This window comes from Lipotes vexillifer, unplaced genomic scaffold (genome assembly GCF_000442215.2).
Source record: "Lipotes vexillifer unplaced genomic scaffold, Lipotes_vexillifer_v1.1 scaffold46, whole genome shotgun sequence".
Classification (NCBI taxonomy): Eukaryota; Metazoa; Chordata; class Mammalia; order Artiodactyla; family Lipotidae; genus Lipotes; species Lipotes vexillifer.
This window is the reverse complement of record NW_006799818.1, coordinates 1,534,003-1,549,212: the sequence shown is the minus strand read 5'-3', so window position 1 is coordinate 1,549,212 and position 15,210 is coordinate 1,534,003. Positions and strand designations below refer to the sequence as shown.

The following is a 15,210-nucleotide window of genomic DNA, read 5'->3' as shown; positions in this document are numbered from 1 at the left end:
CCAAAAATAAAAATAAATGAATAAATTTATTTATTTAAAAAAATGATCAAACCCTTATATCTTATACAGAAATATTATATCTATACGCCATGATCAAGTGGGGTTTATCCCAGGAATGCAAGGATTCTTCAATATATGCAAATCAGTCAGTTATACACCATATTAACAAACTGAAGGAGGAAAACCATATGATCATCTCAATAGATGCAGAAAAATCTTTCGACAAAATTCAACACCCATTTATGATAAGATCCCTCCAGAAAGTAGGCATAGAGGGAACTTACCTCAACATAATAAAGGCCGTATACAACAAACCCACAGCCAACATCATTCTCAATGGTGAAAAGCTGAAACCATTTCCTCTAAGATCAGGAACAAGACAAGGTTGTCCACTCTCACCACTATTATTCAACATACTTTTGGAAGTCTTAGCCACAGCAATCAGAGAAGAAAAAGAAATAAAAGCAATACAAATCGGTAAAGAAGAAGGTAAGCTGTCACTGCTTGCAGATGACATGATACTATACATAGAGAATCCTAAAGATGCTACCAGAAAACTCCTAGAACTAATCAATGAATTTGGTAAAGTAGCAGGATACAAAATTAATGCACAGAAATCTCTTGCATTCCTAAACACTAATGATGAAAAATCTGAAAGAGAAATTAAGGAAACACTCCCATTTACCATTGCAACAAAAAGAATAAAATACCTAGGAATAAGCCTACTGAAGGAGACAAAAGACCTGTATGCAGAAAACTATAAGACCCTGATGAAGGAAACTAAAGATGATACAAACAGATGGAGAGATGTGCCATGTTCTTGGATTAGAAGAATCAACATTGTGAAAATGACTATACAATCCAAAGCAATCTACAGATTCAATGCAATCCCTATCAAACTACCAATGACATTTTTCACAGAACTAGAACAAAAAATTTCACAATTTGTATGGAAACACAAAGGACCCCAAATAGCCAAAGCAATCTTGAGGAATAAAAATGGAGCTGGAGGAATCAGGCTCCCGGACTTCAGACTATACTACAAAGCTACAGTAGTCAAGACAGTATGGTACTGGCACAGAAACAGAAATATAGATGAAGGAAACAGGATAGAAAGCCCAGAGATAAACGCACGCACCGCTGGTCACCTTATTCTTGATAAAGGAGGCAAGAATATACAATGGAGAAAAGACAGTCTCTTCAATAAGTGGTGCTGGGAAAACTGGACAGCTACATGTAAAAGAATGAAATTAGAAAACTCCCTAACACCATACACAAAGATAAACTCAAAATGGATTAAAGACCCAAGTAAGGCCAGACACTATCAAACTCTTAGAGGAAAACATAGGCAGAACACTGTATGACATAAATCACAGCAAGATCCTTTTTGACCCACCTCCTAGAGAAATGGAAATAAAAACAAAAATAAACAAATGGAACCTAATGAAACTTAAAAGCTTTTGCACAGCAAAGGAAACCATAAACAAAATGAAAAGACAACCTACAGAATGGGAGAAAATATTTGCAAATGAAGCAACTGACAGAGGACTAATCTCCAAAATTTACAAGCAGCTCATGCAGCTCAATATCAAACAAACAAACAGCCCAATCCAAAAATGGGTAGAAGACCTAAACAGACATTTTTCCAGAGAAGATATACAGATTGCCAACAAACCCATGAAAGAATGCTCAACATCACTAATCATTAGAGAAATGCAAATCAAAACTACAATGAGGTATCACCTCACACCAGTCAGAATGGCCATCATCAAAAAATCTACAAACAATAAATGCTGGAGAGGGTGTGGAGAAAAGGGAACCCTCTTGCACTGTTGGTGCGAATGTACATTGATACAGCCACTATGGAGAACAGTATGGAGGTTCCTTAAAAAACTAAAAATAGAACTACCATACCACCCAGCAATCCCACTACTGGTCATATGCCCTGAGAAAACAATAATTCAAAAAGAGTCAAGTGGGCTTCCCTGGTGATGCAGTGGTTGAGAATCTGCCTGCCAATGCAGGGGACACGGGTTCGAGCCCTGGTCTGGGAAGATCCCACATGCCAAGGAGCAACTGGGCCCGTGAGCCACAACTACTGAGCCTGTGCGTCTGGAGCCTGTGCTCTGCAACAAGAGAGGCCGTGATAGTGAGAGGCCTGCACACGACGATGAAGAGTGGCCCCCACTTGCCGCAACTAGAGAAAGCCCTCGCACAGAAACGAAGACCCAACACAGCCAAAAATAAATAAATAATTAATTAATTAAGACCACATATTAAAAAAAAAAAAAAGTCATGTGCCACAATGTTCATTGCAGCTCTATTTACAATAGCCAGGACATGGAAGCAACGCAAGTGTCCATCGACAGATGAATGGATAAAGAAGATGTGGCACATCTTCTTTATGGAAGATGGAATATTACTCAGCCATAAAAAGAAATGAAATTGAGTTATTTGTAGTGAGGTGGATGGACCTAGAGTCTGTCATACAGAGTGAAGTAAGTCAGAAAGAGAAAAACAAATACTGTATGCTAACACATAGATATGGAATAAAAAAAATGGTCATGAGGAACCTGGGGCCGTAAAGGAATAAAGACGCAGACGTAGAGAATAGACTTGAGGACGTGGGGATGGGGAAGGGTAAGCTGTGACAAAGCGAGAGAGTGGCATGGACATATATACACTACCAAATGTAAAATAGATAGCTAGTGGGAAGCAGCCGCATAGCACAGGGAGATCAGCTCGGTGCTTTGTGACCACCTAGAGGGGTGGGATAGGGAGGCTGGGAGGGAGGGAGACGCAAGAGGGAAGAGATATGGGAACATATGTATATGTATAACTGATTCACTTTGTTATAAAGCAGAAACTAACACACCACTGTAAAGCAATTATACTCCAATAAAGATGTTAAAAAAAGAAATATTATACCTGAATAACTTTAGAAACACATTTATAGATCATATAGTAAATATTATCATAACAACCGTTCCCTGAAGTGACTGTAGACAGCTAACAGAAGCTGGATTTCCAAAATGAAGTCATTTAAATTTCTAGAATATCATAAGGAAATGGCTTTGCTTTAAATACTAAAGTTTTAGAAGTTTATTTTAACGTACAAAAAACTCTAGTTAGGAAGAATAAAATAATTATAGCTTAGACCTAACATGGTTTTATAGATTCAGCTTTATATGGTTTTATAGATTCTTTACAGTTATACTTTGCCTTTTGCTTTTGATACTGTGGTTATTTAAGCATAAGGTTACAAAATCGCCCTTTGTTTCAGAAATGTTTCTACAGAAACCACCATGCACAATTTTTTCAATAGCAACTCAGTGTCTATTAGTTTTTAAGGTTCTTTAAAAAAATGTAAAAAAAAAAAAAAAAAAGTGTTTTACTTTGTACAGCCAGGAAGCAGCCTGTTTCCAAAACTAAGTGTGACCTCAACCTTTTGCCAAGGAAATCCCTTTACATCCAGAGAAAATAATAATTTCCTTGACAGAAGGTTGGCATTCCATTTACCCTTTTAAAAAATCAACACATACTTCTCTTATTATGAATGAAAAACAGTCAAAGAGGCATCTTTTGGACCAGAACAAAGAAAATAAAAGTTACAAATAATTCTACATATTTCTAATAAAATACTTTTTTCAATTTAAAATTGGGGGTAGAAAACAATTACATATTTACCTACATGATCACTTAACCAGTGATCAGTTACTGACATTCTGAGCTGTGCAGACATAAGAAATGAGGCGAAAAAAAAAAAAAGCCCTTAACTGTCAGCTAATATGGAATGTTGCAAAATCCACATACTTTATTCATAGGAACTCTTATCCTGTTCGTATCTCTCTCATGTAAAAGTAATTCAAGTACTAATTTTCAAACACATATATGTAATAGGCACTTCATATATATTAACATTAATCCTCCTAGCAGCTCTCATGATAATTTAATCCTCACTTTATATATCAAGAAATTGAGACCCAGAGGTTAAGGAATAGCTCATAAACGGCAGAGCCATTGATGGAACTCAAGGGTTTCTTACTTCAAAGCTTGCATTCATTTTTTACCATAAAGTATAATGATATGTTTTCTGAGCTAATTGGAATGGAGGAATGGCACAGCTGAATGCAGGCAATACCTTAACAAGAAAGAGAACCAGGGAAGAGACAAACAAATAGAAAAACTCTAATAACAAACTAAACTGAAAAGTCAAGAAAATCACCATTAATGGCTCTGTAGTGTAGGAATAAATAACTCCACATGTTATACCTTCTGAGGCTTTCACTAACCTAATAAACAGTGAAACTATAAGTAATAGTCATAACAGAAGTCTGTGTCATCAAAAAAAGAAAACTTAGGTTTTCTTCAGGATACTGTGTTAATAAGGCAGGAAGTTAGAAAAGTTATTTTAAACAGAGAAATTTTAATCCACGGGTTAAGATAAAAATGTTAATACTCAAGAGACAAATGTTAGCTGTCAAAAATTAATGTGCCACCTCTTGTTCTCTGAGGATGCCAGATGTAGAAGGTACTATATTAATATTACTTAAATTCACCTAGGCTTTTTATGGATATATGTTTTGGTTCATGAGGATATGTAGGGCAGAGCTTTGACAGATTAGATTGTTATGGTCATTTGTGTGAGCTTATAAATACTCTGTTATCCTCAGATTGTTAGATCTTAACCTCTGAAACTTTAGTAAGGAAAAAGACAACTTTAAAAAACTAAAGCTATTGAATCATTGTTGTACACCAGGAATTAACATGGTGTTGTAAGTCAATTATACTCAAAAGCAAACAAATACACTCAGAGAAAATGCTATCAGATTTGTGGTTACCAGAGGTGGGAGGTGGGGAGGAGGGGAATTGGATAAAGGTAGTCAAAAGGTACAAACCTAAGGTACAAACTTCCAGTTACAAGACAAATAAGCACCAGGGATGTAATATACGACATGATACATATAATTAACACTGCTGTATGTTATATATGACAGTTAAGAGAGTAAAACCTATGAGTTCTCATTACAAAGAAAAAAAGTTTTTTTCGTCTAATTTTGTATCTATATGAGATAATGGCTGTTCAATCAAGTTATTATGGTAATCACTTCATGATGTATGCAAGTCAAACCCTTATGCTGTACCTCTTAAACTTATACAGTGCTGTAGGTTAATTATCTCAATAAAACTGGAAGAAAAATTTTAAAAAGAAAAGAAAAGAAAAATTAAAACTAAAAGTTACAAACCCATAATGACAATTGATCCAGGGACTTTCGTTGCTCATTACCGAAAAAGAAGCTAATTTGTATATCCTAGCAAGACTAAATTTAGCTTGCACTATACGTATAATAGGCGTACAATAATCAATTGTTGAGTGAATGAATTTTGAAAAAACTGCTAAGGCAAACACCAAATGATGATGATGATGATACTAGAACAAGCTGAGTAAATTCTTTAATTTTAAATGTGCTATTTTATTGTTTCACAATTGCATGAGTTTTTTCCCCAGGAGTGAATAATCTGGGCAGTATGTTCATATCTATTTTAGGAAGATCTTTTAAAATTGGCCCATTAGTTTTCTTTTGTTCTCAAACTCTGTTTTCCAACAAACCTACAAAATTGTTAACTGGTTTTTCACACACTCCTGAGAGGTGCTGCTGTTGATCAATGAATCAGTGATGAAGATTTTAGTGCCTGCAGAAGAGGTAGGAGTTAGGAATTCAGTCCTAAAATATAGATACGTGGGGGTCTAGAATCTGACATTCAAATGCAGGTTGGTTGATTCTCTTTCAATCCAGTATACTCTTAGGTTTTTTGATTTGGGATGGATTTTAGATATCTTATAACTCAACTTTCCACTCTGCACAGAATTTTTCTCCAGCATCCCTAGCAGATTGTTCTCTGATCTCTCCTTCATGGTACTCTCTCCTGGAGCTTTGGGGATAACTCTGCTCCAAAGATATTAGAGGTTGGGACCTCTAATTACTGGAAAGTTTCTCTCTGTGTTGAATGGAAATCTTTCTTTGGAACAGCTACTCATTGGTTCTAGGCCTAAGCCTTTTGCAACCTCTTAGAAATGTCTCTCCAGCTTTAAATAGAGCCACTCTTCTGAGGTGACATCTTTGTTGGAATTCATCAAGCACTGGACCTAGGTCACATATATTCTGAGGATAACAGCAGGCACGGCTATGCTTGTGTAAACATGACATTTATCTTGAAGTGTTCTGTTACTCCTTTCTGAGACCCTCAAAAAGAAAAAAGAAAAAAAAAAGAAGGAAAAAGAAAAGTACTGGATTTCCAAATTTACAGAATCATCGAGTTAGAAAAAACCCTCCAAATTTGAAATAATGGAACCAATATTGGAGCACCTCAACAGATATTCATAACCACGCACCTAAAATTGCCTGGACTGTGCACATCTGTTTTAATGGAGTTGACTGCATACTCTGGCCTATAGGTCCCACACCACACCTAGGGACAGAAATAGAAAAAAGAAGGCAGCATACTTAGGTTCCATCAAGGATTATTTGTTTGGGCAATCTGGAGGACAAGCAAACTTCCTATCGCAAAAATGAAATTGGAATTCTGCATTCCTCAACCAATTACTCTTCAAATAATGTTCAATAATAGGCAGCCAGGAACATAATTATCATTAATACGGTCTGACGGTCTGTTACACACAATGAAAGTTAGTCAATCAAATGCTCTGCCACAATTGATTAAAACGAGAAAACTCAGTATGCAATATCTAACTTACTATGAAATTATAACTCAGGATGATTTTCATATCTATCAATCAAGAAAGATACAATACCTGGGCAAAATTCAAGAAGAACAGTTGTTTGTGATTTAGGTCAAGTCCAGGAAGTAATTTTTCTTCACCATGCTTTTTAACATAATTTTGATAGGCCTAGGCAGTTAATGAAAGAGAAACACGATGTTTATAATTTCCAAATTTATATATAAATCTATGCAAAGATCATGTAACCAAGTAATTAACCTTTTATATCAGAATCACCATAATAATATATTTAGTTATGGCAACCTACAAGTATTTAATGGATTAGAAAGAAAACTAGAATTTACTTACACATGCTCTGAAAAGAACAAGATTAATGACTAACAGATGATAAAAGCCTAGCATATGTCAGATGATCAGCAAATGTTAGCTGAATGAATGGATGACTTAAATAGTGATGAAAAACGTATCTAAATGTTGTTATATAGATGGGTGAGTCTAGCCAGTTGGAAGAAAAGATTGCCAATGGAGTCTGTAATTGCTGTACTTGGCCTGGTTACTACTCTCAGCAAAAGAGACTCACACCAGACTTCATATGAGTGATTCCTGACCAAAGTCAAGGGAGTCTCTCAACAGCCCTTAGAGGCCTAGCACCCTATGATTCTAAGAATAAGGATGTGCAATTATTATGGCCCCCTGAAGACAGGGCAAAATAGATTGAACCTCAGTCAAATTAAGAAAAAGGAATTTAGATTACTTGAACATCAGGAAATTTTCTTAATTCTTAAGGATCTATAGACACTATTGAAAAATGTAGTTTTCCTCTACTAAATACACTTAAGAAAAGGATTGACAACAAACTTTCTGAGATGTGTTAGTTTCAGTTTAATACAAAGAAAGGTGATATTAGATACACAGAAGATATATTTCTTTTCTTCTTACTTGCCATCAACATAGATTTATTGCGTCTGTAATGTGCAAAGATGCTGAGGATATGGGAAAGACTTGAGTCTACTCCTCTTAGGGAGCTCATAATCTAGCAGGGAGCATTACACGTCAAGATTTCATGTCTAATAACATATTTGTACAATCGTAATTTGCTTCATTATTATAAACCTGTACTTGTTCTACATGAGGATCTCCATGCAAGTACCCTTAACCCAGACTCAGGCCGAATTTTTACAGCAGTGATTCTCAATCTGGTTGCGTATTAGAATCACCACGGAGTTTAAAAGGCCCAATGCCTTCCACTTCCAGGCAAGATGGAGTGACAGGGACTGAATTTACCCTCCCACTGAAACGACCAAATGATAGACAAAATATATTAAACAATGGTTTGCATGACACTAGACGTCAGGCAAAAAGGAAAGTCATCTCTGGGAGATGGTAAACAAATAGGAGGAGCCTTACGATTGCCCCCAGCTTTTTGACTTGAGCATTTCCAGGCCATAAAACAGAGCAGGAAACCCCAGTGGGAGCCTGGCGGACTCCTTGAAAGGGTGAGGAGAAGGTGCTGAGAATTCAGGAACACCAAGGAAAGGGTAATGAAGAGGAGAAAGCTACAGAGAAAGAGACTCTCAGAGATCCATGGCCCCTCAGGTATTCAGCTGAGTACCTGAGTATGCATGTGAGCAAACTACCCAAGGCTAGGGAAGGAACTACAGAAAAGGATTAGAGATAAAAACGTCTGGTATCTCACAAGACAAGAACGAAAGATTCACACTGTAGGTTCTTGCCTCAGCAGTGAAGAATAATTACCCCTATACTGAGCACTACCCCAGACATGCCTAACAAATTGTAAAAGCAAGATCTAAAAGGACCAAGCCATTTCTGAGGAATTTAATGGCATCCTAGAATAAAGCTCAAGAATATTTAGAGGAAAACAAAAATATCCACCACCCAAAAAGGTAAAATGCACAATGTCTGGCATCCAGTAAAAAAATTTCCAAGTATTCAAAGAAGCAGTAATCTACCATCTCCCAGGACTTGGCTGGAACTCATTCTTTTGGAAACTTTGCAGCCAGATTAATCTCCCAAGCCTCACACTTTGATCATCCAGGGTCACTGCCAAGTCACAGGCCCCACCAGTCAACTCTCCTGCATTGTTCTGATAATTCCCTCCTCCCCTCCAACCCAAACATCTCCATGGAGAACAAATAACCCTATATCCTCCCCCACTCCAATGAATATTCCATCCATCTTTATGTCAGTAGCCTGATTCTATCCTGTGGACACCTTGTCCCCTGTATCCTCTCAAGTGGACTCTGTTTTTTCTCCCACATGTGGGCTACCTCAGCTTTGGGAAAACAACTCAAAATCATGCTCACTCCTTGCTGCTTCCAAGACCATTATTCCTCCACTGTTTTGTGAAAACCCCTACTTTTTCTTGTGCACACAGTATCCACTAGACCATCTTTAATCCTTGTTCAAATCATCAAATAATGGCATATTTTATGGAGGGTGCGAAGCTGGATCTCCAGTACCAAGTGCCAAACACATAGTAAAGCCCTCAGAAAGTATCGTCGAATGTTAAGAATGAAGGGAAGCCCAAATGAGATTCTAAGGGATGCTCCAACAATACACTCCTCTGAGTCTAATGGCTTACACCATTACAAGGCCACATGCTGGGACCATATCACTTCAGTCCCTCACTATCATTGTAATGGACTGTAGTTTAATATTATGCCTGTGGTTTATGCTGATTATTGTTCCCAAATACTGCTTCATCTGCCATGAGACTGAGGGTCATGCTCAGTACATCAATCAATGACTCTGAAATAAACCTTTCTATATACTAACTTTTCTAAAAAAACTATTTCAGAGGTTATTTCTTAGAAACATATCGCCTTCTCTGTGGAACTTGCTTATCTCAATTCTATCATTAAAATATTCTGTGTTTCCTTTTCTCCTTGGCTTCTTCAAAGCTTAGAGACTGGTATTCAGCTCAATCATATCAACTGTATTGCCCCTTCTGGTTAGCATATTTACAATCCCTTTTCTCCTTGTGAATTTTCCATTTTCTAGTCATCCATTTATTGCTTACATTATATGTCTTTTGCAAAAGGCTTTAAATGAGTGATTAAATATGATCAATATACACTCCAATCACTAAAAGGGGAAGAAAATATTATTACTCACTCTGTATGCTTGGCCAATACCACCATTATCAGCAATGTTTTCTCCTAGTGTGTTAATTCCATTGAGCTGTTAAAAAAAAAAGACACTTAAAGACCCTTAACTATGTTAAGAAAGCATGAATAATTCACTTAAAATTGAATATAACTTTTCAAGAGAATGCTGATGACATACATGCTGTCCACCTGCTAGGTCCCAGGAGAAGTTTCCATACTGGTACACCATGCATTGGGATTGGTCTTTAAAATTATTTGCAGACTGTTGAGTCCACCAGTCAACGAGGTCTCCATCCTTGTTAAAGTTTCTGCCTGGAATATATATTTATTTAACTAAAATGGGAACTTATTACAATTGCAATAAGATATCTTTAATTCAAAGTGCAAGGACTGAAATACCAGTATGTGAGAGAACATTAAACTGGACAAATGATGAGATAAACTGTTCTGCTTTCTCACCCAGAATTGATGAACCCCCAGCTGCTGGGACTCTCTTTGCTGATATGCCTTAGTATTAATCCAGGTATGTCACCCACTTGGCTGTTGATGTCTCAGCCAAGGCCACCAGACAAACACTCCTGAAATCAAGACTTGCTTCTGTTGGATGGTTTTCACCTGAACCAAATCTGTTTAATTTGATGTTTTGAGATTGTAAAGATGTCAATATTTCACTCTGGCATTCATTTCGTTAGACATTGCAGACCCATAGTTTTGCTATACTTCAAGTACAAAGAAAAAGTCACCTTTTCTCCTGGAGCTTTCTTGCTAATTGTTTTTTACTTTTTATCTTATATTGGAGTATAGTTGATTAACAATGTTGTGATAGTTTCAGGTGTACAGCAAAGTGATCCAGTTATACATCTATCTATTCTTTTTCAAATTCGTTTCCTATTTAGGTTGTTATATAATATTGAGCAGAATCCCCTGTGCTATACAGTAGGTCCTTGTTGGTTACCCATTTTAAATATAGCAGTGTGCACAAGTCAATCCCAAACTCCCTAACTATTCCTTCCGCCCAACCCTTCCCCGTTGCTAATCTTAACTACGTTGATCTTTCCCCTTTTGAGCTTTAGCAGCATTTATATATGTCATATGTTTGATACTTGATTTTATTACCTTTTAAACAGTTATCTATGATGTAGTGAATAAGAAAAGGGCTATAAGGACAAGCTACCTGAACCCACATCCTGGTTCCACCAATTTCCAGTTTTGTAATTTTGAGCAAGTCTTATGTGCATCTATTTTTCTGTTTGAAAAATGGAAATAGTATTAATACCTACCTGTGAAGTTTGTTGTATAGTTTGAGTTAACAGAAGCTCAGTTAAGTCCTTCCTGTCTCCTTTTCTTCCTCTGTCTCTCTAAAGTTGCATTAAGGCTTCATTATTTTCCCTCTACTGTTCTCTTGTTATTTTCTTTCCACTTGTGAATCGATCTTTGTTATAACTTCAACTATTACCTCTTTACATATTTTACATCCTTACTTCTATTCCTCTCAAATTTCATTTCTAAAACTATTTTGCATTTTGGGCAGCATGTAAACATTTAATTGCCTACTGTTTTCAAGGCCCTGAACTAGGTAGTAGGTGTCAGATGCAGCAAAAAATATGTCTCTGACCACAAGCAGTTAAAAGTCCTGTGGGCACCTTATTTTCTGAGTTTACATCTGATTTTTAAGACATGGACTCTGCCCTCTAAAAGTCTAGTGAGATAAGATATAAACAATCATGAAATAAGACCAAACATTATCATTGGTGTTGACAAATATCACAATGTTTTCTCAATGTGAATATTTGTTTTATTCTGTCAGAGTAAAAAGCACACATTGCTAACCTCACTATTAGAAAATACTGATCTTCTTAAGCAACAATTTAAAAGGAACACTAAAAGTGTGGTCATTATTAGACCAATGATATGCTGATGAATAAATGTGTTTTTGTATTGATAAATTATAATAACTCTTAATGAGGTTTACTAGGGTATATCTCAGCCAAAGAAAAGCATCAATTGCACTTTACCATTGTCATCGAAGCCATGGGTGATTTCGTGTCCTATGACCATGCCGATGCCCCCATAGTTCAATGAGCTAGACTGCTGGGCACTGAAGAACGGGGGCTGCAGAATGCCAGCTGGGAAGACTATGAAGAAAGTAGACAGTTAAGACTACTTGTGGTTTTATTCTGTGACGACAGGCCTGGGGTTGGCTTCTTGCCTGCTAAGCTGTTTTCCAGTATGTCAGGTTCACTTAATTGTGTACAAAAATCTTCTGTGATAGAAACAAATGCAGGTCTTTTATTGTTGATGACAGTAAAGAGTTCATCCCAGAGTGGCACCACATCTGTGATTTATAATCATAATTGACTTTGTAACATCTATTAAGATTGTTTCCCCACTGTAAGGAGTTTAGAGTGAAGGAAAATTATCATCTTCATGCAGGTCTTTTCCCCAACTGCAAATATTTGGGAGAAATAGCTACTTAATAATGGAAGTATTACTTTTAATTTGTCTAACATTTTATCCATCTACAATAGCTTAGTAAATAAACAGAGCCACTCAATCGAAAGTATCCCCCAATTACACCACACTTATTTATTTTCATCAAGGCATGTATGAGTATTTATGGTTGTTTGGTCCTTCTTTTTCTTGTCTGTCCCCATGGCACCTCAAATATTAGCTCATTGAGAGCACAGATTTGTTTGTACATACGTGTGTTTGTTTATTTTTGAGTCCATTTGAATTCTCAGTTCATTATCTCCAGCACCTAAAACTGGATGGTGCCTGGAACATAACAGGTGCTCAGGAAATGTGTTGAATAAATGAATAATCAATGATGATGAATGAATGAACGAATTTCCTACGGTGTCCTAAAGACTTTGCAAATAAACAAACTGTAATTTTTATGTCTACCCTGACATCTGTCTTACCTTGCTAACTTTCTACACTTAGGTGTCTCACACTATTTAAATTTCATGTGTCAGACACCAAACTCATCATTTTCCCTTCGAAGCCACCACTCTGACTTTATTATTTCTTCTAATAGCGTGTGAAGGGTCTCAGTCACCCAAACTGAACATTTTTCTGTCTATCTTCGATGTCTCCTTTCTTTTACAAAGTCTCATATGATCTATTTAGGAAAAGATCAGGTCATGTACCTTCTTTCCAGTAGCATCTCTTCTGTTTATCTCCTCCTATCAGTCCTACTGCCACCTTCCTAGTTCACACTCTCATTCCTTGCCTCAAGAACTTAATTTCCTAATCGGTCTTCTTACTTCCAGTCTCACCCTACTACAATCTATCCTAAATTCAACCTATCTTGTTGGCCAATAAAAGTGCCACTGTAGTCATTACCTCTCCTCTGCTAAAACACCTTTGATGGCTTATCGTTGCTCCCTAACTAGATACAGCCTCTTCTTACTGGCCTTTGTCTCTATGGTCTTCTATTTCTCCGCCTCCCCCACACTCTCCCCTTCCCTCATAACTTCCATGGTTTTGTAATTGTATCTTTCATGTTCTACAATTCTAGTATCCACTGAAGCATTATGTTCTGTAATCGAAAAAAAAAATCATTAGTTTCAACACCTACTATGCATGCAAAGCCCCGGGCCATTGCTACATGGGATATCAAGAATACAAGAGAAAGGCCCTGACCTTAAGAAATTTAAGACCTAGTTAATACAGAGTAGCAAATGTTGTTTCTTTGCCATTCAGGTGGGGTATGACATAACCTTGCAAGGGTTTCAGGGATAAATATTAGGTATTTACAGGGGAGACTTTAAAATACACTGGGCAATTTAAGTGCTCTCCAGATCTTTAAAAAAAATCTTGAAAGTTGCCATAACATTCAAAATTACAAAAAAAAAAACTTTTGTCCTTGGAGAATTTTGATGAACGTTATACCTCACGTGTAGCTGCCTGAGCTATCAACAGTGCCAAGAAATTATTTTTAGCTTGAAGTATAAAAATTGTGTGCAGTACTTTATTAACTTAAAGTGAACACTATCTCCCACACTATGTACTTTGATTAAAATCCATCCATTATATAAAATGCTCTTATGAAATGTGCTATCAAGACTAAACATGAACTGTAAAGATCCTACTGCTTTAATTATACCCTGATATGCCACTCCTCAGGCAAGTGATAAGATTTTTATGGCTCATATTAAATACTAGTCTTCAAGTTCAACTTTGCAAATTATGATTTCTCCTTTTACTCTGTCAGCTAAATGTCTATGATGAGGATTTTCCCCATTAGCCTTATCACTGTTACTAGTACACATCACAACTCTTGATAATAACCAACTGCTTAGTTGTGCATTTTTTATGTTCATGATTGTCAACAAGTTAGTTAATTAAATAAGGCATTGGTCCATGAAACAAAAGGCTGTTTCTACCCACCCCCAGCCCCTCACTGCCCTGGTTTATTTTTTTAAGGCTGCAAGCAATTCGACTTTAGAATCTTTGATATAAAGCTCAAGAGTGCATTCAGATAAACTCAATTTTGGTGGAAAAAATTAAACATTGTTTTTATATTAAATGAAATAGCAATATGTTCAGAAACATTTACTCTTAATTCTCAAGTCTGAAAATAAGACTCCTAAGAATGACTAAGACAAGTTTAGAAAATTTAATTATGTCAAGGTAGTCACAGATCACCCAGACTGAATATACTAAATAATCCATAAATTTCCTAAAATTGAAAAAAAATTTCTTGTTAATGAAAAAGGAGAATGCAGCAGTAGTAAGACTTCCCAAATGACTTGATCATTTCCTTGGAAATGACTTGAAAGTTTAATAGGATGATTGAGTGGTGTCTGAAACTTACAGAGAAACATTTGACAAAACTTTCAAGCACAGCTTTCCTAACGGCATGAAAGATTCCTAAAGCTCCATGGAGTAACTATGAGTTATGACAAAAGTGGTGGGAATTGAATTAAACAGTAAAAATTACTAATATGAATAATTCCCTATACAATAATAAAACAAGTTATTTTTCACCATAACATAAAAAGACCAATCCCATTAGAAATTGTATGTGATCTAGCTTAGGGTATTTGTGTGAAGGTGGGAGGATCATTTATGAGACATGTTATTCTATACCAATTCTAATTCTGTAATGCACATCATATCAAGTTCATTAAGACAGTGCTGCAAAAGTTATATCTCTAGGTATAGATAGACATACAAATACACTTTTATCAAGAAGAAAGATAGAGATCTGGATCTTCAATTGTTTTTAGTTAAGACAATCCCCACTCTGGAGATTTAAATGAATTGTTAAGGAGAAAACGTACACATGTCAAATATTTCTCCTCTTGCATGACACTTTCCCTTTCTCTGAACCGC

The 15,210-nt window shown here is 36.3% G+C and overlaps 1 protein-coding gene across 6 annotated transcripts in view; it reads right to left on the bottom strand.

Moving 5' to 3' along the window:
- Positions 1-15,210, bottom strand: part of MME (membrane metalloendopeptidase) — a 91,425-nt gene that overhangs the window by 6,051 nt on the left and 70,164 nt on the right. For all 6 annotated transcript variants that reach the window (XM_007471995.1, XM_007471994.1, XM_007471996.1 and 3 more), the window contains exons 18-22: positions 11,886-12,005; positions 10,049-10,182; positions 9,878-9,943; positions 6,815-6,910; positions 6,395-6,471 (exon numbers count right to left, since the gene is read on the bottom strand). In XM_007471995.1, the coding sequence (XP_007472057.1) occupies positions 6,395-6,471; positions 6,815-6,910; positions 9,878-9,943; positions 10,049-10,182; positions 11,886-12,005 (493 nt within the window). The remainder of the gene's footprint in view (positions 1-6,394; positions 6,472-6,814; positions 6,911-9,877; positions 9,944-10,048; positions 10,183-11,885; positions 12,006-15,210) is intronic.